General features: G+C 49.3%; 1 protein-coding gene across 4 annotated transcripts; it reads right to left on the bottom strand.

Moving 5' to 3' along the window:
* Positions 1-3,068: 3,068 nt before the first annotated feature.
* Positions 3,069-5,570, bottom strand: LOC109766280 (protein FAR1-RELATED SEQUENCE 11). Of its 4 annotated transcripts, none has more exons than XM_040399158.3 (4): positions 4,691-5,570; positions 4,529-4,580; positions 4,013-4,386; positions 3,069-3,835 (listed from the first exon to the last, which is right to left on the bottom strand). In XM_040399158.3, the coding sequence occupies exons 1-4, from the start codon at positions 5,465-5,467 to the stop codon at positions 3,215-3,217; spliced, it is 1,824 nt and encodes a 607-aa protein (XP_040255092.2). In that variant the 5' UTR covers positions 5,468-5,570; the 3' UTR covers positions 3,069-3,214. The 4 variants fall into 4 exon arrangements, with proteins under 4 accessions (XP_040255092.2, XP_040255090.2, XP_040255091.2 ...); XM_040399156.3 differs by having other exon boundaries at positions 4,013-4,456; positions 4,529-4,942; positions 5,030-5,570; XM_040399157.3 differs by having other exon boundaries at positions 4,013-4,456; positions 4,529-4,939; positions 5,030-5,570.
* Positions 5,571-25,312: the final 19,742 nt, after the last annotated feature.

The raw sequence follows: 25,312 nt of genomic DNA, 5'->3' as shown, positions 1-25,312 counted from the left end.
AACTGAACCAACCAAAGCTGATGATGATAATCTCATCAGATAGACGACAAAACATGACTGGGAGAACTGAACTAACTAAAGTTAAAGGCTAAATCATAGAAACTGAACCACTGCGAACTTAACAGTAACAAGGATAAACTGAAGAAAGTAAATCAAATCGAAGATAGTCTCGTATGGAGAAACTGGATCTTTTGCCCCACTTTACTTCTAACTTTGATCATTTGCCGCCCCCCCCCCCCCCCCCCCCCCCCCCCGATATTGACGGGTGGGGACGGGGCCACTCGCCATTGAGACAACCCTGGGGCAAATCATCAAACCCCATGGAAAGTGGGGCAAATGATCCAAATCCCCGTCTCGTATGACTACTTGTTGCATTCTATCCCATAGACATAGAAAAGAATACTCACGAAAAAAATGGAGGACTGAATACTGAAGAAGAATGAAACACTGAAGAAGAAATGATACCCAAACCAAAGACAGAATAAAGAAACTGACAAAATGGACAGCCAGAACCATGTTTAAATTAGATACAATACTCATGTTTAAATTAGAGGCATGCATGCATCAACATAATAACGCTATACCTAAATGGACAACCAGAGCTACCTACCCTTCCAAAACCTACAACAACAACAACAAAGCCTTTAGTCCCAAACAAGTTGGGGTAGGCTAGAGGTGAAACCCATAAGATCTCGCGACCAACTCATGGCTATGGCACATGGATAGCAAGCTTCCACGCACCCCTGTCCATAGCTAGTTCTTTGGTGATACCCTTCCAAAACCTAGAGTCTGAAAAAATTCTACAGAGTGAAACTAATTAGACTCTTTTAATCTTTCAGAGAAAGGTTGGATGATACCCCTAGCCTGGGGAAAGGAGAAAAAAATTTGAGATAAAAGCATGCGGGGTTCTGCTCCAAAAGGCAAAAACACAGCCTTGTATGTGTGCACTGAAAATCTAAAACTGAGTGAATGAAAGAACAAAATAATAGACAAATTGGCTAAAGAGGAAATAAGGGGTTGAGAGAAATGCTAAACAAGACTGAGCAAACTGAAGAGAACTAAATAAAGAAGAAATAAAGTGAGTGATGACACTCTTGTTTATAGACTGAAAACTGAAGATTAACTGATATATTACCTCCGTCCCAAAAAACGTCTTACATTATGGGACGGAGGGAGTATCTAGTAGATACATCCATATCTAGACAAATCTAAGACAAGCTTTTCGGGACGGAGGGAGTATCTAGTAGATACATCCATATCTAGACAAATCTAAGACAAGCTTTTTGGGACGGAGGGAGTACTGAAGAAGATAAGGCAAATAAATTAAAACTGATATAGAAACGAAAATTCCATAGATATGTTGACTTAATGAACAATGAGCATAAAGGACTGAACATGAACTAAATAAAAAGTAACTGCATAGAACAAAAACAAACTGAATAATGCTACACGTAAAATTCTGAAAATAAGAGGTCATTGTCCTAAGTCCTAACTACAAGAGCCGTGGGAAAAAGATCTCACTAACTGAAGAATGAATAATGAAACATGAGACTGAAAATCAAATGCACAAGTAAAATTGAACAATTGAAACACTGACTAAATGAAAAGAAACTGTATAGGCAAGGGAACTAAACATTGACTGAAAAAGACTGATAACAAATTGAGAAAAATAGATAAACTGAAGAAAAAAGATACATACCGAGGGGCTAAAAAGTAAACTGAAGAATGACAAGAAATATTGATGGGCTGTCATGTTAGTACAAAACTAACCGCTCACTTTAGCTATGAATCGGTATAGATAATTAGGGGCAACAAAATAGCTACAGAAATTCGGAAGAGAAAAAACTTGCAGAGCCAGAGGTAGCTTGCCTCATTGATTGGTAATCTAATACTCCCTCTGTAAACTAATATAATATCGTTTAGATTACTACTTTAGTGATCTTTAGTGATCTAAACGATCTTATATTAGTTTACAGAGGCAGTACATTTTATGAAGAAGATTGTTGTGTGCGAAGTTGGTTTCATTTATATAAATGGGGCAGGTGAGGGCCTCCATGATTGTCTAAAATAAAATTTATTAAGAATAGGCAGAAAAACAGATATGGATCTGTGCAACAAAATGGAGAGATAGATGACAGAGAATATCACATGAAGATATAATTCTTACCTCAAACACAAATTTTATTATGAAATGCTCTCGTAAACACAGCATCACTCAGCAAAAGCAAATATAAGTATACACATGCAAATTTTGCTATCCTAAGAAGAAATGAAGATTTTAGTGGCGCAAACAGTGGTATCAAAGAAAAAACAGTAGTGTATAATGACATGCAAAATTCTGTACCCATTCACCGGTGGTGGTCTTCTGAAAAAGCTAGAGCTCAACTAACTAATACCCCAAATGCTTTTTTGAAAGCCTGACCACATCAAGAAAACTAGGTTGGGAAACCTGACCACCTCAAGCATCTGGTTCCGGTTTAAATTCAGATAAGCATACAAACATGTCCACTTCTAGCATAGCACTTGACTTAAATCGATGAGAACACACAGGGCTGGCTACTCTACATACAAGCAGACCATGTACAGAACAGCTCCCTACCGATTTCCTGAAACCCCTGCTCTCTACACAAACCACACCCCAACACAGACCTCAACCGTGTCGAGTACTAACAGACCCAAACCGGCTGTTTTTTTTTCTTTCAGGAAATCAGTGCGCGGAGACTACTTCGCTGCCGCCGGTCGGCCCCTCCCCTCCATTTCCACCTCTCTCCCCCAACTAGCAGCTCGCCCCTCTCTCCTTGACTGGGGACAGAGGCAAAACTGATGAAGTGACACACGCATAGGAAAATCCAGAAAGAGAAGACACCAAGCCCTCTCCACCCCCCACCCCACCCCCCCCCCCCCCCACCACCACCACCCGGGTCAGTCATTAGGGAAAACACTGAAACCCACACCCCGTAAAAAGGCACGAACAGAAAACCCGAAACCAAAAAAGACGGATGCTTTCAGAATCGCGCGCTGAGATGTGCGTCTCCAGATCTAACGGCCCCAAAATTTGACCGAGCACGAAATCAAAATCAGTCTATTGAAATTTAGCAAAAATGATCAAATAAACCATACAGTTCAGTAACTGCAAACTGAGCCTAAATACTTATAAAGAACTGGTTGGACAGTTCAAAATGGTTGCCCCTTGGAAAGCTACCAAAATTGTCAGTCACCGCTGCCGACGAACACTATCACCTGATACATTCGGCACAACAGGTTGCTGCCTTATCCGGGACAGTAGGACAGAGACCTCCTGTGTCGCGAGATCCATCCGTTCCTCCGATTTGCCTGCTTCGCTCACCAGAACTGAGACCATGGACTGGAGCGCTTTCACCCTTTCATATGATCTGCCATGATCAGGACCGCCAATCAATGACTTGGAAGGTTGTGGCTGGGTTCTATGCCATCGGACAGGAAGGTAATGGTCCGGGATCTGAAAGTAGTTTAACGTTGTGAGCACACGGAGGGCATGCCGGCAGAGGATCCCTGATGACTCAAACATTTGGCAGCTGCAAGAAATTAGTTCCTCCTTTTGGTTCCATGTGACATTGCAACCGCCATCTGTCTTGGTATGGTGCCGGACAAGAAAAGCATTCCCTTCCAAGTGGAAGTAGGCATAATGGGCAGCCTCTACAAGCTCATCCTGTAGCTCATAGAATGCATATGGGGTGAAAACAGCTGCAGCATGTCCTTCCACTGGAGCTGCCGTCTTGAGAATTGTATTTTCCGAGTTTTGTTGCGCTATTTGTTGTTCCCCAGCTTGATCTTTGTAGTCAACAACTACCGCAACCTATGTAAAAACAATGAACACTAAATTACATTACTCTTTTACTTTGCACAAAGTTGGCTTGCAGCAAACTATAATGAACTCAACAGGAGCAGTAGTGACTAGTGAAAGGGTATCACATTTTTCTTACAAGGGGCGAAAAAAACTTGGCATTTGGTAAACATGAGATGAAATGGTCACCTGCTCAATCAAACGGGATAGGCATGTCTGGGCGCTCAACAACCGCTGAATGAAATCCTTTATTTTTGAAATTCCCGGCAAAGCAGCCAGCCCTGCCAAAAAATGTCCTCTCAAATATGGCGATGCCCAAAGCTTCCGTGATGCAAATAAGCTAGCAATGTGCCTATTTCCATGTAATCCATAGCAGCTCACCATGTCACTCCATCCAAGATCGAAGTCCATTGTGCTTTCCATGTTGTGCAGCCTATAGAACTCGTTTTCCCAGTCATTATAGTGTCTCCCGAGAACTGCATTGAACCAAGATGGAAACCTGGATGCAATAAGCCCGATGGAGAGGGCATGCTTTGTGTTTGGTAGCTCCTTTTGAACTGCTTCTTTGAGATGCATATTTTGATCAGTCAATACTGTCTGTGGAGCTTTTCTGTTCATGAAGTTGAGAAATACCTGTCAACAACAAAGACTTCCTAAGAGAACTGTTGTAAAGAGGACTGTGAGTTTTTCACCCTCAATGGTTACCTGTAATGCCCATATGAAGGATTGCAGATTTCCTTCCCTCAGAAGCGCACAACTGAAGAAGCAAGGCATCCCATGATTGTTCATTCCAATCCAAATACCCAGTGTCATGTCAATAGAAGTTAGCCGATGAGTGGTGTCCAACACAACAGCATCACCAAATACCTCGTAAGACTGGATCGATGATGCGTACGACCAGGCGATATTCTCAACGCAGTTGTTGGCGTCTTTGGTGAAGTCATACTTGAAATTGGGATCCTTCTCCTTAACATTTCTGCACATCTGAAGCAGGTCGACACTCTCCTCCTCCAGCTCGAACCTCCTGAAGGAGTGTATGAGATTCCTCACATCCTTCTCAGTAAATGGGAGGCTCCCCGGCTGGACGCACTTCTCCAGCTCCATTATCCTCATCATCTGCTGCACAGAGATCCCAGATTTTGCAAACACCAAGATCCTGTCTCTGTCCGAGTTCGAGATGATACGGTACGCCGGGAGAAAACGCACCTCATCCTGCCGGAGGAGCTCATGGTTGTGGTGGTTAGAGAACCCCGTGACTCGCCACTCCAGACCGCCGGCTCCCGCATCCCTGCCAATGCGTAGGTACGCCTGGCAGCCGCAGCGAGAGGACTTCCTGTTCCTCTGCTGCTTGGCGCCGTCGTCGAAGGGCTTCGCTGGCGTGTTGCCGGCGCGGTGGCACACGAAGTACCGCCGGGTCAGCCCCTTGCCCACGCCGTCCTTCCCCTCCGTACGGTGCCGCCGGATCGAGAACCCGCACTGCTTTGCGAACCCGCTGTAGAGCTCGTACGCCGCTTCGTGTGTCGGGAACCGCTGCCCTATGTACGGGACGGAGTCGTCCGCCTCTGCCGCCGCCGTCTCCAGCGAGATCCTCGTCTCGTTGGGAGAGTCCCCCTCTCCATCCTCCCCGCTGCTGGGTCTTTCCATGGGGTACACACGCTGCTCTAGAAGATCGCCGCCGTAAAACTCCAGAACAGATACGGCCAGCGGAGGCAGATCACGGCGAAATGGGTAGAGAGAGGCGTAATATAAAGGGTGTTAAGGGCAGCTTCGAAGGGCTCAAGGGATACGCTGTGGGCCGGATGACCAAGAGTCGTCGCGGCAAGCTCTACATCGACGATGCGGACTGGGGCCCCGACGCCGGCTCAATGAAGTACGGGTACCGGGTCCCCTTCGGTGGAATTCATGTCTTCATCGGCAAGATTGGAGAACCGGGCCCCGAGCCAGATCTCCGCACCGACCTCATCGAAACGGCTCAGCGCGCGCGACCTGCCCGGGCCCGGCCTGCCTTAAAACGCGCTTTTGTAGGATGCATCCACGGAGGGCCCTCGGATCCATCTGGGACTGGGGATGAGGCGGCCGCCGGCTCTGACGGCGAGTCGGCCACTGATGAGTCAAACTCGTTGTACCAACTTCAAGATGGCAGGCTCATGAGTTATTCCGATGGCAACAGTATTCCGGACCTCTTTGAGCCGCCAAGTCAGGTTGGAGTTTTTATGGCTGGTGCACAGCCTGTTCAGAACCCCGCTGCTGGATCGGGAAACCCGGTGCCTTCTCCGGCTCAGGTGCTGATGGATCTCACAGACAAGATGACGGCCCTGTTAACCGCCACGGTTGACCCGGTGGATCAAGCCCAGTACGATGCGGAGGTGGCACAGTTGAAACTGGATTTGATAAAAGCTAAAGAGGATCTTGCAGCAGAAGGAATCAGGCTGGCTGCGGAGCGGGCGGCTCTCGATGCCCAGACTCAGTTGATTCAGGCGCAGTCCTTCCAACTCACGATGGATCAGAACGCGGCCAACGAGGTCATGAGAAGGAGGCATCAGAAGGCCCGGTCCCGACTCCCGCCGGTTTACGATCCGCGCAATCTCTTCAACACGCCGGGTGCGGGATCCAGTAACCCGACAGGGGTCATTGCGCCCGGGTCGGGACCCCTTATTCAGCCACGAGTAATGGGGCCTCCCCGGGTGCCCCTGCCCCGCCTCAGTATGTGCCAATACCCCCGGGTCATTATGATAACCCGCTGGAGAACATGGTAGCTGCGGCAGCACGACTGGCGGCTCTTCCCGTTGACGGCAATTCCCCGGCAGCCGTCGAAACCCGCCGGGTCAGGGAACTCCTGCAGACAGCTCTAGCACAGCAAGAGGCGTACTCCTACAGCCGGGACAGGATCCACTCAACTCCTCGCCCAGGCCAGAGCCCGAGTTACAGCCGGCACATGGTCTCAGCGACCGGCTCAAGTAATGTCCGACACCATGACCCACCCCCTGGCCATGGCCCAGCTCATGTTGGAGCCTTCTACGCAGCAGACCAAGCACGGCAAGAGGCGGAGCGGGTGCCGCAATTGACGGCTTATCAGACCCCCCCCCCGGCTTATCCGACGGCGTCCGTTGATGTGGGTATTTCTACCAGGACCGGAGGTGTCCCTTGTTTGGTGCCAGCCATCCGTAATGAACGTCTACCTAAGGATTTCAAGGGCCCTAGGAAGGTGCCTAACTATACAGCTGACTTACAGCCTGCGGCCTGGATTGAGAGTTATGAAATGGCTATGGAACTGCTAGAGGTCAGCGAGGCGGCCATGGCTAAATATTTCTCCATGATGTTAGATGGAACTGCCCGCACATGGTTAAAAGGGCTACCACCGAATTCCATTGGGTCTTGGGCTGAGCTGAAAGCCCGTTTCATTCAAAACTTCAAGGATACCTGTAGGCAGTCTATGTCAATTGTGGACTTGACTAACTGTAAGCAGCAGGAGGGTGAATCCACGACCCATTGGGTTCGCCGGGTCAAAGAGATCATACATTCATCAGATAAGATGGATGCCGGCTCTGCAGTCTTGATGTTGGAACAGAACTGTCGCTTTGTGCCCCTAAAGATGAAACTTGGGCGGCTTAAACGTGACTGCACGGATATGGGTACACTAATGGCGGCTCTTGTCAAGTACGCTGATTCTGACGGTACCAAGGATCCCCCTTCAGATGATGAAAGGGCAGGGAAGGGAAAGAAGAACGGCAATGGCAAGAGTCCTCAGTTTAACCCGAGGAATCAAGGAGGAGGCAAGCGTAAGGCCGATGGCAGCCTGGAGTTCGTAGCCAACACCCAAGGTAACAACCAGCGACGCAAGGGGAGGCCCCCTCCCCGAGGCGGCGGGTCAGGACCTTCTCTGGAGCAGCTGTTGAATGAACCTTGTCCGAGACACGGCTCTAGAGAGAAGCCAGCGACTCATCTGTGGAAGGATTGTGCTATCATGAAGGCCTTTAAAAACTACAATGGCCCGGGCGGCGGCTCAGGCGCCGGCGGCTCCGGCGCTGGCGGCTTTCATGGCCCGGGAGGTGGCTCAAACTCCGGTCCTCAGAACGGTCAAGGGGGCTTTAATCAACAGTCTGGTCAGGGTCATCAACAGCAACAGGGGGGCTATCAGACCAACCCAAAGCAGCTCAGCGGCGGACAGTATCACGTGTTCACCACTAGTTTGTGCAAACGAGACGAGAAGCTTCACAAGAGGGCTGTTAATGCTGTTGAGCCGGCGGTTCCACGCTACTTACGGTGGTCGGAGCAGCCTATAGTGTGGAGTAGGGAGGATCACCCTCCCCGGGTGGATAACCCGGGCCACCTGGCCTTAGTGGTGGCTCCTCAAGTGGGAGGCTATAAGTTCACAAAGGTACTCATGGATGGAGGCAGTAGCATCAACATCCTCTATTATGAGACTTCCCGTCGTATGGGGCTAGTTGATAAGAACCTCAGCCAGTCAAATACTATCTTCCATGGTGTGGTACCCGGTAAATCGGCTTATCCAGTCGGCAAGATCGAACTGGAAGTGGCTTTCGGTGATGAGAACAACTACAGGGTGGAAAAGTTGACCTTTGAAGTGGTCAAGATAAGAAGTCCATACCATGCTATATTCGGACGGCCGGCTTACGCCAAGTTCATGGCACGGCCGTGTTATGTGTACTTACAACTTAAGATGCCGGGTCACAACGGGACCATTACGGTTCACGGCAGCCGGAAAGTGGCTCTGGAGTGTGAGGAAGGTGACGCGGCTTATGCAGAGTTGGTTTGTGCCATAGAAGAGTTTAAATTTTATAAAGACAATGTTGACCCAACAGATATGACCTCTCTGAAAAAGCCAACCACGGAGAATGAACCAGCAATGAAGTTTAAATCAGCTGATGAGACTAAACTTGTTGATTTTGTTCCAGGTGACTCGTCTCAGCAGTTCAGCATCAGTGCAAATCTGGACCCGAAATAGGAAGGCGCGCTCATCGAGTTCATCCGTGAGAATAGGGACATCTTTGCATGGAAACCTTCTGACATGCCAGGTGTACCTAGAGAACTCGCTGAGCACACTCTCAATGTTGATCCAAAATTTAAGCCGGTCAGACAGTTCCTTCGACGGTTTAATGAAGAGAGGCGGAAGGCTATTGGTGAAGAAGTGGCCCGGCTTTTGGCGGCCGGGTTCATTGTTGAGGTTTTTCACCCAGAGTGGTTGGCTAACCCGGTGCTCGTACTTAAAAAGAACGGCACCTGGCGGATGTGTGTGGACTACACGGACTTGAACAAGGCGTGTCCGGCTGATCCTTTTGCTCTCCCCCGTATCGATCAAATCATTGATGCTACGGCAGGTTGTGCACGCTTAAGTTTCTTGGATGCTTATTCCAGGTATCATCAGATTAAGATGGCAGTTAAGGACCAGGAGAAGACGGCGTTCATCACTCCCTTTGGAGCCTTCTGCTATGTCTCTATGCCCTTTGGGCTCAAGTGTGCGCAGGCGACTTACCAGCGTTGTGTACAGAATTGTCTCCATAAACAGATCGGGCGCAATGTTCATGCTTACGTGGACGATATTGTGGTTAAGTCCATTAAGGAGGAAACCCTGATAGATGACTTAAGGGAAACCTTCGATAATCTCCGGGTCTACAAGATGATGCTTAACCCGGCCAAATGTGTTTTTGGTGTTCCTGCGGGCAAGCTATTGGGCTTCCTGGTTTCTGACAGAGGAATTGAAGCTAACCCGGAGAAGATCAAAGCTATCACTTCTCTAGCTAAGCCGGCATGTATAAATGATGTTCAGCGTTTGGCAGGTCGCATCGCTGCTTTAAGCCGGTTCATAAGCCGCTTGGGTGAGAAGGCTATGCCTTTATATCAGTTGATGAAGAAAACGGATAACTTTGTATGGAATGATGCAGCTAATACCGCCTTCGAGGATTTGAAAAAGCAACTGGCAGAGCCCCCCGTCCTTGCTGCTCCGGTTGATAAGGAGCCCTTGCTACTGTATGTGGCGGCAAACGCACGAGCCGTCAGCGTGGCTATTGTGGTGGAGCGCAAGGAGGCGGGTAAGGAGCATCCGGTTCAGCGGCCGGTTTATTATGTCAGTGAGGTGCTCATTGAGTCCAAGCAGCGGTATCCGCATTGGCAGAAGCTCGTATATGGGGTGTTTATGGCGAGCCGGAAGCTTAAGCATTATTTTCAGGGTCATCCCATCATTGTGGTCAGTTCCGCCCCTCTCGGTGATATTATTCAGAAGAGAGAGGCTACAGGGAGAATTGCTAAGTGGGCTATAGAACTTGGTCCTCATGACCTCAAATATGTGCCACACACTGCTGTTAAGTCTCAGGCCTTGATAGATTTCATCAATGACTGGACAGAGTCGCAAGTACCTGAGCAAAAGCCGGATAACACTTATTGGACTATTCACTTTGATGGGTCCAGGCAGCTGGAGGGCTCGGGAGCTGGTGTTGTCTTAGCTTCCCCCAAAGGTGACAAATTCCATTATGTGCTACGGTTGATGTTTCCTTGCACCAACAATGCGGCGGAATACGAGGCTTTGCTCCATGGTCTTCGGATGGCTAAGGAGATGAGCTTAAGCCGGGTGAGGTGTTTTGGTGACTCGGACTTGGTGGCTCAACAAGTATCCGGCACCTGGGATTCTAAGGATTCTCTGATGGCGGCTTATCGCCGCGAGGTTGATGCCATTGCCGGACACTTCCAGGGATACCAAGTGGAGCATATTGATCGCAGGCGGAACGAGGCGGCTGACGCGTTAAGCCGGCTAGGCTCTCAGCGAAAGCCGGTGCCGCCTAACACTTTCCTGGATGTCCTGTACAACCCTTCGGTCAAGTTGCCTACAGAGGAGGATTTGGCTATCCCTGACCCGGAGGCACGACTGGTGGCAGCTCTTCATATCATACCAGACTGGACAATGCCATATCTGGCTTATATAACCCGGGGAGAGTTGCCTGAGGATGAAATTTTGGCCAGGCAAATAACCCGGCGGGCTAAGTCAATGATTGTTATCGATGGCGAGCTGTATCATCGCAGTGTTTCAGGGACATTCCAGCGTTGTATCTCCCCTGAGGAAGGTCAAGAGATCTTGCGCGAGATCCATGAAGGGGATTGTGGCCATCATGCCGGTTCAAAATCTCTTATGGCCAAGGCTTTCCGTCATGGTTTTTATTGGCTGACGGCTCACGCTGATGCCGAGGACTTGGTCAGTAAATGTGATGGCTGCCAAAGGTTCTCACGACGGGCTCATGTGCCGGCTCAGGAATTGAGGATGATCCCGATCACTTGGCCCTTTGCGGTCTGGGGGCTTGATATGGTCGGGCCTTTTAAACGGTCCAAGGATAAGAAGACCCACCTCCTGGTGGCAGTGGACAAATTCACGAAGTGGGTGGAAGCTGAGCCAGTTAGCAAGTGTGATGCAGCCACGGCGGTTCAATTTATGAAAAAGGTGATCTTCCGCTTCGGCTTTCCACACAGCATCATAACAGACAATGGCACTAATCTGTCCAAAGGCGCTATAGAGGAGTTTTGTCAAAGAGAGCATATCCGGCTTGATGTCTCTTCAGTGGCACACCCCCAATCCAATGGTCAAGCTGAGAGAGCTAACCAGGAGATTCTGAAGGGCATTAAACCCCGGCTCTTGGTCCCTTTGCAACGGACGCCGGGTTGTTGGGTGGAGGAGTTGCCCTCCGTTTTATGGAGCATCAACACTACTCCTAACAGGTCTACAGGCTTCACGCCTTTCTTCATGGTTTACGGAGCAGAAGCAGTTCTCCCCAGCGACATCCGTCATGATTCACCTCGTGTGGCGGCTTATGTTGAGACGGATAATGAACAAGCGCGCCAAGTTGCTCTGGACTTGTTGGACGAACAGCGTGATGTGGCAGCAGCCCGTTCAGCAATTTACCAACAAGACCTGCGCCGTTATCATAGCCGCCGGGTCAAGTCCCGGGTCTTCCAGGAAGGCGACCTGGTGCTCCGGCTCATCCAGGATCAAACAGATGCACACAAGTTATCCCCGCCTTGGGAAGGGCCTTTTGTGGTCAGTAAGAACTTGCACAACGGGTCATATTACCTCATTGATATCCGGGAGCATAAGGACTCGCGTAAATCTGAGGAGGAGACCCGTCGGCCGTGGAACATAGCTCAGCTTCGGCCTTACTACACTTGAGCTACCGGCTCTTGTGATGTACATATTTATCTCAGCCATGTATATATTATGATGAAGCAATAAAGCAGGACCTCTGTCCTTTGCTCTCTCCCAAATATGGGTGTTGTTTTTTACATACTGACTTACAGAAGATCCGGCTTATGATCATCTTCGAATCTAGCTGTAAGCAATAAAGTCACTTGGGGGCTTCCTGTTCACACATGGGTCGTATTCGAACCAAAGAGAACATAGCTGTCGATACCCATTTGATTGGCAAAGTGCCAAGCTCATTGGGAGGTTGCTTTTGGTCATATTTGAATCATAGTGTAACCCCTCTGAGAACCGACGTGGATCGTATTCGAATCAGCGTCGTTAAACAATTTTCAGAATCACTTGGGGGCTTCCTGTTCAAACATGGGTCGTATTCGAACCCAAGAGAACATAGCTGTCGATACCCTCTTGATTGGCATCGCCGAACCCGCTGGGGGCTATATGATCGTATCCGAATCTTAGCTTAACCCCTTTGGACCGAGGTTCTGGTCGTATTCGAACCGGAAGCCCTTAAATTTTTACATTTTACCACAAGTTTACTCTGATCATGTCAAAGTATGTACTGCCGGGTTTCACTTGCCGGCTTAATTTTGGTTTATCTTGTTAGTTGAGCATCATGGATGTCATCAAGACAAGTAAAATTCGAGTTCAGATACTAACCGTGCTACCCGGGTTATTTAGCCCGGAAGTATGCTTACAAGCTGTTGAAGTGTGTTATCCCGACTATGTTCAGAATATAGTTAAGGACCAGTCTTTTTGGTTTGAATTTCTGGGGTATCCATCTCAGACACCTGATTCTCAGGGCGGTAAGCCGCCTTGTAATTTGTGATTTGCCTTCTTATGCAGACACTTAAAGGTACTTTTTTAAGAAAGGTTGAGAAGCACGAAGGATAATTATAACCCGGAAGAGCATCAAAAAGAATGACTTCAAAGGATTTCAGCATTCATTACGTGCACGATGGCACGGCAGAGATAAATTGTTGCACCTATTCTATTACACAAAGTCTTTCAAAGTTTCAAGGGCGGAGCGTTGTTTGGTGAGCCGCTAGCCGGTTTATGACGCCTGCTGAGTCGAAGTCCCCGGCTCATCTTCTGATCCGGCTGATCCCAAGGCTTCGAAGGTCGATGACTTCCAGTTGATGCCACTGAGAGCTTCGAACTGAGCTTCTTCGTCAATTAACCCGTCCGGGTTAATCTCCGGGGCGAACGTGTGCTGGCGAGCCGGAGGAATCAGATTGATAGTTTCATAGCGAGGGGTTGGAATCCTCTGATTCTCCGCGTTGTATCCCGGCGGATACTTGGTTAAATCGGTGTCGTTCCCGATGATGGTGGCCACCGGGTGCACAGCCTTCACACAAGCCGCGAAGTCTTTCTGGTCGAACGCTGAGCCGTCTTCTTTCAGGCTGGGGTAACCCAGGGCGATGTCTGCCGGGTCTAGCTTCGGCAAGAAGGCTTTAGCCTGGCTCAGTGCGGCGATTGCTCCGGATCTCGCGGATGCTCGTCGTAGCTCCTGGATCCGCTGCGGTAGAACTGCGAGCCGGCGCAGGACTTCGTCCAGATGAGTCAGCACTTCATTCGACAGGGCCACCACAGCTAAGGCCCGCTGTGACCCGGTGTAGAGCTGTTCCACCAGGGTGTACACGGCCTTTAACTTGGTGACCACGCTCTGGTTCAAGTTGGCGCTTCTGGAACCTGTTTAACAACATCAGATGACCCGGTGATAAGGATGAGTTAAGAGATGTAAACATTCCAACGTGAATGAAAGCCGGTGAGGCGACTTACCGAAGATGGCAGCTACCATTTGGGACACTTGGCGCTTTAACCCGGAGAGCTCAGCGGTCTTTTCAGTGAGGGCCTTCTCCGCCTGTTCTGCCCGGGTCACCAGCGCAGCTTTCTCCTCAGCCCAGGCCTTCCGCTCAGCGTTGAATTCAGTCTTCAATTTCTCCTGAGCAGCGATGCTGGAGACAAACTTGGCATTCGCCTTCCGGGTCTCCATCTCTTGAGTTTTTAACCGGCTCTTGAGACCCTCAAGGTCCGACTCAAATTTCTTGCCAGTAGCCTGCATATGTTTCTGGGTTATTGACAGTCATTCTATAAAGTCCCAAGCGCTTTCCCAGCAAAGACACTTGGCACTTGGGGGCTAATGCATATTGAACGTATCTATCTATGCACGGCCGGCTCAGTTCAGTAAACCGGAATCTAAGTCTACAACATATTCAAGTATAAGTCCTAGATTTGGGGGCTAGAATGACAAGGATCACTACGCAGAAAGTAAGAAAACAGCAGAAGGTTACCTCAGACTTCTGTTGAATCTGGTTGACCATGGCGATCTCGGCGTCTCGGTTCTTGTGAACTTGGCTGATGTAGCCTGAGACAAGCTCTCCAATGCTTAAATCGGTGTAGCCCGAGAGATCCAGATTCGCCCGATGAGGTCGCAGCAGCTCCCCCTTCGCGGAGCATTGGGCTAGTGCGGTTGGCCTCCCCGGCTCAACGTACTCCGTCCGGGTAATTACCACGTCCGGGTCGTTAGCCGGTGGGGCTGAGCCGGATGCCTCCGGGTTAGCTGATGCTTCGGTTGTTCTCTTGGTGCTCGGGGCAGGGGCTTCAGGCGCCGTGTCCATGGGAATGGTGGCTTCGGGGGCGGAGGCGGCTGGCGGCTCTTGAGCCGTCGTCTCCGGCTCAGGCAAGTCTGGCACTCCGGCTGACCTTGTCTTCTTTGCTCTTTTGGTGAGCTTTGCCTGGGCACTGAAAAGGCAGAAGTGTTAGGCATACAAAGGGTAAGTACAGGCAGATAATGTAAGGAGATTGTTATTACCCGGGGGCAGTCTTGAAGGCCGGCAGACTTGACTGCATGGAGTCACCCGAAGAGGGGGAGGTCTCCTGGTAATTGGAGTCAGAAGAGTTGAGTGGCTGACGGATGACACCCGCCAACGGATGAAAAGGGTACAGGTGAGAAAAACCCTCAGTGCGGCGTTTCCTCGTTGCGTCGGGTAACCCGGTGGAGAGGTCGGTGTCCTTGTGGGCCCGGGTGTGACGCCGGCTCTCGTGAACCTGCTGCTTCAAAAGAAATTGAGGGTCTCGGTGAGCTAATGGATGGGAAAAGCTTACTTTCCGGGTTACCCTTCGGACTTTCAGCTGTGGTGAAGGCTCCGAGCCGGAGGAAAGTGATGTTACCTCTTCCACCACCGGGTTACTGGCGCCGGTGTCATCCTGTCAATAGGCAAGTGTTGATAAGGCGGACAGCATCAGACAACATATACAACAAGAATTTACAAGGTGTAAGGGTTACCTCTGACTCGGAGCTATCGCTTAACTGCATTAGCTCCGAAGCAGTGGGTCTGCTGCCCTTCTTGCGAGGGGCGGCTTTCTTGGCGGCTTTCTTCGCCTTCCTGGCCTTCTTGGCCGCTTCATGGTCATACTTGACCCGCCAGAATTTATCATCAGCCTGAGAAATACAGTAATGAGTTCTTAGTAAGATGAACAGTAAAATAAAATGGAAAGGTTAAAGTCAGCGGCTTACCGCTGGGGCTGGATTGGCCTTGCAGAACGGGGCTAGCCCGGTTCTTCCACAGTCTGCCAGGCTCTCGTTTAGCAGAGCCTTAGTCTCTTCTTCAGCAACGTCTTCTGGAAGATCATTGCGACTGTGCCTCTGCGGGTCATCCTTTCGCCCGGTGTACTCACACATTAAGCCGGGGCGGCGGCTCAACGGGATCACCCGCCAAGAGATCCAGACCCGGACCAGGTCTATTCCGTTCAGACCGTTGCCTAGCAGGGCCTTGATCTTATTGATCGTCGGAAGCAGAGGCTGGCGTTCCGCGGCAGACAGCTTGTCGGATAGCGGATGAGTCGGCTCCAGGCGCGTTGGGCGAAAGCCGGGCAGCGGGCTTTCGTCAGCCGGGGACGTGTCTTGGCAGTAGAACCAAGTCATATTCCAGTCCTTGGGGTGACTTGGCGGTTCTGCGTAAGGAAATAGGCAGTCCCTGCGCCGTTGGATGGAGATGCCGCCTAACTCCAGACTTGGGCCGTTTGCGCACTCGGTTTGGCGGTTTAAATAAAACAGCTCTCTGAAGAGCAGCAGACTCGGCTCTTCTCCAAGATATACTTCACAAAAAACTTGGAAGTTGCAGATGTTGGATACGGAATTGGGTCCTATATCCTGAGGCCGAAGGTCAAAAAAGTTGAGCACGTCCCGGAAGAATTTTGAGCCGGGCGGTGCGAAGCCCCGGCTCATATGGTCTGCAAAGATCACTACCTCCCCGTCCCTCGGCTGAGGTCTCTCTTCGGACGGGTCAGGGGCACGGTAGGACATCACTTCCTTCCTGGGCAGATATCCGGACTTAACAAAGTTGGCCAGGGTCTCTTCGGTGACGCTGGATCTCATCCAGTTACAAGTGATGGGAGCCTTGGGAGGCATGGTGACGGTTGGTGATCTATGATGAAGAGGAAAGTGTCCGGGTTAATTATAAGCCGGAGTTTACCATTCAAACTACAGTGACGGCTTATGAAGGGAACTAATGATATATATTGATACGGTGAATTATCTAAGCCGTCGGAGTTTTCAGGATAAGTTGGTCATCTACGGCTTACTGCAGTTAAGTCGGAGGATTCTACGGAGCGTGGTTCTCTTTAAACCGGAACGTTCTATGGCGCGTGTTTTCTTTAAGTCGGAAGCATAAGCCGCCAAGATTCAAGGGTTGCAGTTTTTACTAAGTGTGGTAAAACAGATTTCATACATCACAGTAACTTTTTCGGATCAAAATGGTTGGGCAAGATGAAAATTTTCTAGACCTAAAGAAACAGAAACAGGAGAAGTTCTTAAGGTGGAACATGGTTTTTTAGTGGTGAAAAGAGGATTTTTTGCAGATAGAATGGATCTTGAACAGTTACCGCAAAGGGTCTGTGAAGAGTTAAGATCAACGGGGGCAGTGGCTACAGGGGTTACCGAAACTCGCGGCAATGGTGAAGAACGCGAAGAACACGGGATGAACCCTACCACAGATTTGTTCTAGCAAGGCAGGGAAGACTCACCGGAGTTGAGGAAGAGCGAAGGTCGCCGCCGTTATCTGGTCCGGGTCAGGGTGATGCAGCGGCCGGGTCGGTGAAGATCAGGGGCGCGACGGCGGCGGTGGCGGCAGAAGTTCAGGCAGAGGAACGGCAGCGCGAGGAAGAAGAAGGAGAGTGTGAGAAGAGAGTGCCGGGCCGGCCTATTTATAAGGCCGAGTCATAAGTGGGCGCGGGATTCAAGGAGGCCACGGCGTGGTTATCTCCCCCTCACGGCGCCTCGATTTTCGCAAAGACAGTAAAAGCAAAGATCCGTTGCGGATCTGGCGGAGTAAAAAAAACGGACTTAATGGAGGATGACATCACGGCGGATTATCCAGAGTCCAGAGGATGACGTCACTCCGGGTTATGACCTTTACATGAATGGTAAGCCGGAGAATTTTTCTGTCTGCAGAGCTGAAGATTGACACGAGCCGGCTCAAGTCAATCTGGGGCCTAATGTTGAGGATATAGACCTGGGGGTCACCCGCCGGGAGGGCCGGGTTACTCCAAGGATCATTACCAGAAGCCCAGAGCTAAGTTTCAGGATAATGGGCCAGAGATGGGCTGAGACCCGGATATAGCTTAAGGCCCGTAGTTACAATCATTGTTATAATAGACTTGTAGTGTAAGGCAAGTATTGTTTAGAGTCCGAGCCGGACACTCTTATGAGCCGGCCGGGACTCTAAGGGCTGCTAGGCGTCAGCCTCCTTATATAAGGGGACGACCCGGCAGCAGTTTAAGGGCGACAACGATCTCTCCGAGAGCCGGGCATAGCTGTTTAGCTCCCTGGCGATTGTAACCCTAATCAATAACACCTCGAACTGGACGTAGGCTTTTACCTTCACCGTAAGGGGCCGAACCAGTATAAACCCTCGTGTTCCTTGTCCCGCATAACCCCTTCAAGCTTCCTAGTTGCGATGGCTCCACGACTAAGTCCTAGCCCAAGGACATTTGCCGTGACAATTCCACGACAAAGGGGGCATAGATTTTTGAGATGACGACGGTGGTCGGTGGTCTTCGCAGGAGAACCCGGTGACCGGCGGAGGTTCTCCGGCGCATTCCTACGGGTGGGAATGGATCTATCACAAGGCGAACTTTTTTTTAGCAGAATCACAAGGCGAACTGTGTTTTTTGTTTTTTGAGGATAATGTGTTTTTGAGGAACGTCCTGATTTTGAGGAACATCCTGATGCATCGCGATCGCGGCCTGAAGGAGAGCAGAATTGGGCCGGCCACAATGCGGCCCATTAATACATATTTTTATCATTTCATAAAAATAATCTAAAATACATTTCTATTTTATAAACTTGTCTGGAAAAAAATATTTTATAAACATAAAAAATATTATTAAATACAAATTTAATAATAAATCAAAGTTATACATGAAAAAGATCCTCATGTACCACAACAAGTGTTCATGCTTTGGAATAATTCTCATCTCTTATTGCTCATGCGTTTGGGTTAATGCTCATCTCATATTATTCTAGTGTTCACTGCCGAGTTAGAATATGCTTCCATATTTTTTAAAGTCCATGTATTTGAGAATATTTGTTCACATGTGTTAGAATATATGTTCATGAAGTTTTCAAAATTGCTTACACATTTCCTACTCAACAAATTTTTTAAAAAAGTGAAAATACGAAACAAAAACACAAAAAAATATTTAAAACAAAATAAAGAGAAAAAGAATAATAAAACAAAACAGGAAAAAGTAGTCAAAATGAAAAGAATAATAATCTGATCTAGTTGGGCACAAACGCCCAGCCTACCCAGGAGGCGACTCATGGGTGTCACGATCTTATTTGCCTTAATTCACATTCTTAGCTTAGAGAAACTCTAGCAGACCCCGCATCCTCCCGGCCCGCAAAACGGGTTTGCAGTTCGCAGAAAAAACGCCTTTGCGGGCCGGTGCGGACGGCCGCAGTTGTAGACCCCGCATAATGGACCCGTAAAAAGGGATATTCCCGGAATATGCTTTTTTAGGGGTCGGCTTTGCGGCATCTGATCTGACGCAGCTCCTCCCGGCCCGCAAAACTTAAATTTGCACCTTAATTTGATCTAGCATAATGCATTTCTTTGCTTTTTCAACAACATCGATACAAAAGACATCACCAAATCTTTGCTAGAATAGCAAGACCAAAGAAAACAAGAACCACAAGTATGCATTTCAGAAGATTTCCAACTTCCATAACTGCTCCCACAAGTTGGACTAATATCTTCTCCATGCATTCATTGTTTATCTACGGATTCTTAATTTTGCATTCTTCTTTCTTCATCTTTGGTTCGAAAGAAGTAGACGTTGCTTCCCCTCTAGTTGCACATGCAGCCCCATCATTGCCTTCGATTGTACTAATGAGTGCACCAACATCTATTAAGTTTCTTTCTATCAATAAATCAATGTATTGGCCTTCCCAAAACCAAAATGAGCATCCATCGTCCTACACAAAAGAATGAGCAAGTTCGAAATGAGCTACCGCAATTGAACTAAAGAATGAGCTATCAAATGAGCTACCGCAAGTGCACGTACCCCGTTGTTTTCGCATTTGAAGAACACTCATCCGGGGTGCTTCGGCGTTCCCGAAGTTAGCCGCAGCACTTTTCGCGTACAGTCGTCGCACTGTATGAGCGGCATCGGCAAGCCACAGAGACGTTGCGCGAGCGCCAAGCCCGGTGGACGGCCGGACGAATCCATGCCCGCAAACCGGCGGCGGCGGCGGACGGATGGACCCGTACCTGCATGCGGCGATGCGCCCTTGCCGGGGCTGCGGGAGAGGCTCCCCGACCACTCCATCGCTTGGCGCAGCAACCGGTGGCCGGAAAAGCCAAATCCGGCGGCCCGCGATGAAGAGTCATAGATCCGCAAATCTGGTGGCCCGCCGACGCAGGGGGGAGGGAGGGGAGGCCTCGTGCGCGTCGTGGCCTTTCGGCGTGCTCCTGCTGGCTGCTTTCGCCGGAATCTTGGGCGGCGGCGCGAGGGGGGAGGAGAGGTGGTTGGTAGGGAAAGCGCGGGCTGAAATGTCCCCCCCCCCACCAACTGCTTCCGCTTATATGCAGGGCACCAGAGCCGCGAGGGGGAAACCTGTTCGGGAACGTAGTAATTTCAAAAAAAATCCTACGCACACGCAAGATCATGGTGATGCATAGCAACGAGAGGGGAGAGTGTCGTCCACGTACCCTCGTAGACCGTAAGCGGAAGTGTTATGAGAACGCGGTTGATGTAGTCGTATGTCTTTACGATCCGACCAATCCAAGAACCGAACGCACAACACCTCCGAGTTCAGCACACGTTCAGCTCGGTGACGTCCCACGTACTCACGATCTAGCAGAGCTTCACGGGAGAATTCCGTCAGCACGACGGCGTGATGGCGGTGATGATGATGCTACCGACGCAGGGCTTTGCCTAAGCACCGCTACGATATGACCGAGGTGGATTATGGTGGAGGGGGGCACCGCACACGGCTGAAAGATCAACTGATCAACTTGTGTGTCTATGGGGTGCCCCCCTCCCCCGTATATAAAGGAGTGGAGGAGGAGGGAGGGCCGGCCCTCCTATGACGCGCCCTGGAGGAGTCCTACTCCCACCGGGAGTAGGATTCCCCCCCTCCCTAGTTGGACTAGGAAAGAAGGAAGGGGGAGAGAGGGAGGAAGGAAAGGGGGGCGCCGCCCCCCCGTCCTAGTCCAATTCGGACCAGAGGGAGAGGGGGTGCGCGGCCTGCCCTGGTCTCCTCTCTCTCTCTCTCCACTATGGCCCAATAAGGCCCATACACTTACCGGGGGGTTCCGGTAAAATCCCGATTTCACCCGGAACTATTCCGATGTCCAAATACAGGCTTCCAATATATCGATCTTTATGTCTCGACCATTTCGAGACTCCTCGTCAAGTCCGTGATCATATCCGGGACTCCGAACTACCTTCGGTACATCAAAACACATAAACTCATAATACCGGTCGTCACCGAACGTTAAGCGTGCGGACCCTACGGGTTCGAGAACTATGTAGACATGCCCGAGACTCGTCTCCGGTCAATAACCAATAGCAGAACCTGGATGCTCATATTGGCTCCTACATATTCTACGAAGATCTTTATCGGTCAAACCGCATAACAACATACGTTGTTCCCTTTGTCAGTTGTATGTTACTTGCCCGAGATTCGATCGTCGGTATCTCAATACCTAGTTCAATCTCGTTACCGGCAAGTCTCTTTACTCGTTCCGTAATACATCATCCCACAACTAACTCATTAGTTGCATTGCTTGCAAGGCTTATAATGATGTTGAAAGAACATGCGGTGCCCCCATGTTTGGTTTTGGTAATTGATGACAATCTCTATGGACTAATGGTTGCCTTGAGTTATATTTGAAGGTTTTGTCCATAGGCTTTTCTTGGAGTGCATGTGTTGGTTTCAAGGAGAGTTTGTGTCGACCAAGGTGCTATTCAAGGAATTACCTAAAAGATTGGTCTTGTGAGAGGTTGATCAAGACTAAGTCAAAGAGTGAATCAAGTTGATCAACACACAAAGCATAGAAGATGTACCAAGAGGGATCAAGTGATCCCATGGTATGGTAAGCATTGTCAATTACGCTTTGTGTACTAACTCATGGTCTTCGTGAGAGTTCTTTGTCGGGTTAGGATGCGGTGTGCAAGTTCAAGTGATGCATCACGAAGAGATCAAGTGCTTGAAGCTTGCCGTCCATTGTGGTGACAATGGACTTGTGAAGATGAGCCGAAGAGTGGCTCACCCATAGTGGACTATGGGGGAGCAATCATCTAGTCTTCATCGAGCCAACGCAATCAAGAAAGGTGGTCCAACTTGAGGGAGTCAAGATCGTCATCATCTAGCTCAAATGGACCATGTGCAAGGCAAAGGTTTTCCCTTGATAGGTTTTCTATTTTACCGGTCTCATGGTGGTAGTTGGGAGACCGGGTTATAGGATCGTTTGTCGTACTATCAAGGGGGGCTGTGAAGTTGGTAGCTTGATCGTATCGTTAGTAGAGAGCTCAAACCATTGCATCCTTGCATCATGTTTCTTGGTTCTTGTTTGGTTCTCTTTGTGAGTCTTAGAGCTTATGGTCATCTTGATGACAAGCTTGAGTTCATCGAAAACGGAGTTCGCATGCGTTTTCTATGATGTTTTCGGTGTTGGAGGTTTTACCGGTCTTATCTGAGGAAGGGTTCTCACCATTTTCTTATGGGCCTTTTCTCATATGCTTCTTATTGATATTTATATAAATATTGTGTTAGCCCATGTCGTTAGCTTTCCAACAAACTTGGTTTCTTCGAATTCGGAGTCCGTTTGCAGAAGTTGTGGCTGTTTTAATTGGTAAAGGCTGCAGCGGTACTACCGCGGCTAGAGCGGATGTAAATTTTTACTACCGCTCTAGAGCGGTACTACCGCGGCTCCTGAGCGGTAGTACCGCTCCAGAGCTGTACTACCACAGCTCCTGGGCGGTAGTACCGCTCCGGACCAAAATCTCGTGTTTTGCTTAGCGGAGGTAGGCACGGAAGTATTTTTTTAGTACCGCTCGCAAGCAGTAGTACCACTACCATTTGCGGTAGTACCGCTATCCCTAGTGGTAGTACCGTGAGGTCGAGCGGTAGTACCATGAGGATGAGCGGTAGTACCGCTCCGGCGGTTCTACTGGCCTTTTGCCTCCTCGCTGTTGTTTTTCGAAGGGGTTCTACCGCCCTAGCGGTAGTACCGCTCTGTGAGGGCTGTGAGCATAATGGTTGGATTTTTTCCCACATATAAAAGGGGGTCTTCTTCCCCATCGAACCTTATCCTTTGAGCTAGTGTTCTTCCCCCATTGTTGACCTTCTTTGAGCTTGCTAACTCTCAATCCCTCCATGGATTCTTGCTAGTTTTTGAGGGAAAAGAGAGAGGAGATATAGATCCACATTTGCACCAATCACTTTCTCCTCTATGTGAGGGGAACCCCTTGGATCTAGATCTTGGAGTTCTTGGTGTTCTCCTTCTTGTTCTTCCTCTCATTTTTCTCCCTAGCATTAGTTGCTTCGGTGGGATTTGAGAGAGAAGGACTTGGGCACTCCGTGTGCCCTTGCCATTGCATTTGGTGCATAGGTTTGAGTTCTCCACGGTGATACGTGGAAGTGAAGTTTGAGAAGCTTATTACTCTTGGGTGTTTGTGCACCCTAGAGCTTGTTCCTCTTGGGTGCCTTGGCGCCCTAGATGGTTGGCGTTGTTCGGAGCTCAATCATTGTGGTGCAAAGCTCCGGGCAAGCGTCGGGGTCTCCAATTAGGTTGTGGAGATCGCCCCGAGCAATTTGATGGGTACCGGTGACCGCCCCCAAGGGTTGCCAAAGTGTACGGGTTCGGTGACCGCCCCCAAGGGTTGCCATTTGTACGGGTTCAGTGACCTCCCTCAAGGGTCCCTTAGTGGAATCACGACATCTTGCATTGTGCGAGGGCGTGAGGAGATTACGGTGGCCCTAGTGGCTTCTTGGGGAGCATTGTGCCTCCACACCGCTCCAAACGGAGATTAGCATCCGCAAGGGTGTGAACTTCGGGATACATCATCGTCTCCGCGTGCCTCGGTTATCTCTTACCCAAGCTCTTTACTTATGCACTTTACTTTGTGATAGCCATATTGTTTCTTGTCATATATCTTGCCTTCACCTAGTAGTTTATCTTCCTTAGCATAAGTTGTTGGTGCACATAGGTGAGCCTAGTTGTTGTAGGTTTTGTGCTTGACAAATTAACCGCTAGGTTTATTCCGCATTTGTTCAAGCCTTAACCATAATTATTTTAAAGCGCCTATTCACCCCCCTCTAGGCGGCATCCACGATCTTTCAGTTGGTATCAGAGCCTCGTCTCTCTTTGTTAGGCTTAACCGCCTAGAGAGTAAAGATGTCGACTAGGGGATTAGGATTCTCTGACACTCTTAGTTTTGATGGCACAAATTTTGATGTTTGGGTAATTCGCATGCTTAATCTCTTTAGGGTCATGGACCCAAATTTAGAGCGAATTGTAGATATGGGTTTTTCTCCTCCAAAGGATCCCCAAAGATTATCTTTAGAGGATGAGAAAAACTCTTATCTCAATGCTCAAGCTTCTAATGTGCTTTTCGATGCTTTGAGCAATGTAGTTATATTTCAACTCATGCCGTTCCGGGATGCTCATGAGTTGTGGACAAAGCTTCAAGATAAATATAGTGTGTCCAAGATTTGTGGGGATGATTGTTCTCCCTCCACCTCCGGCCGTGTTTCCTTCTCAACTTCTTCTGCTTCACCTACATGTGGATTTCCACAAGGTAATGTTATGGTGAGTAGTGTTGGTCATTGCAATGATGATAGTGTGCTTATCATTGATGACTCTTCATCACTATCTTGTTGCAATGCTCCATCTTTGGACTTTAACACTTCGTGCAACTTACATGTTTCACATGCTTGTGTTGATAGTCCGTGCATATCATGTAGAAATTGCTTGAGTAAATCTCATAATGATATGCTTTCTATATCTTGTTGCCATGATAAAAATGCATGTATTTCCTCGAGTTGTTGTGCTAACAATGTAGAGGAAACCCAACACTCCATGGAACAAGATGTGGTCTCAAATGGTGTTTCAAGGGATCCTACATCATCATCTATTGATTTATGCCTTATGGCTAAGGCTTCAAAGTAAACTCGGGCATGGGCAGCCCGGCCCGACGACCCGGCCCGAGCCCGGCCCGAAAACCCGGGCCGGGCCGGGTCGGGCTTGACGTTCGGGTCGTGCTCGGGCCTTGTTTTGTAGCCCGGAAGATAGTTCGGGCCGGGCTCGGGCTTCATTTTTTCTGTATTTCGGGCCGGGCTTCGGGCCGGGCTTGCACGTACGTACACTAAAAAACATCGTTCGGGCCGGGCTTTCGGGCTTGATTTCGGGCCGGGCTCGGGCTTGAAAACAGGGAGTATTTCGGGCTTTGGGCCGGGCTCGGGCTTGGGAACTGAAGGTCGGGCTTTTACAAGCCCAACCCGAAACCTGGCCCGGCCCGACGTTTGCCCGGTTTACTTCAAAGGTATCTCCTACTTTGAACCCCTATTTGTCTCTTGATGATGATGTTAATGCTAATGATGAGGAGGAGAATGATGAAGAGAAAGATAATGTTGCCTCCTTAAAAATTAAGGGGGAAATGATTTTTAAAGCTCTTCATAAAAATAAAACTGTTTGTTCCAACTTCATGGAAATCATGTCCATTGCCATTGAGGGCAAGAAATATATTGAGGAGTTGGAATCTCATCTCGAGGAGCA

The sequence above is a fragment of the Aegilops tauschii genome, chromosome 2 (genome assembly GCF_002575655.3).
Source record: "Aegilops tauschii subsp. strangulata cultivar AL8/78 chromosome 2, Aet v6.0, whole genome shotgun sequence".
In the NCBI taxonomy this organism is placed as follows: domain Eukaryota; kingdom Viridiplantae; phylum Streptophyta; class Magnoliopsida; order Poales; family Poaceae; genus Aegilops; species Aegilops tauschii.
Note: the sequence above shows the minus strand (reverse complement) of the source record. Positions and strands in the feature narration are given on the sequence as shown.

Excerpts from the sequence above, each read along its gene's own strand:
- LOC109766280 (XM_040399155.3), bottom strand. The coding sequence starts at position 5,467 with ATGGAAAGACCCAGCAGCGGGGAGGATGGAGAGGGGGACTCTCCCAAC. Across the intron at positions 4,457-4,528 it reads CCTTCATATGGGCATTACAG|GTATTTCTCAACTTCATGAA; the intron begins GTAACCATTGAG and ends TGTTGTTGACAG. Across the intron at positions 3,836-4,012 it reads TATCCCGTTTGATTGAGCAG|GTTGCGGTAGTTGTTGACTA; the intron begins GTGACCATTTCA and ends GTTTTTACATAG.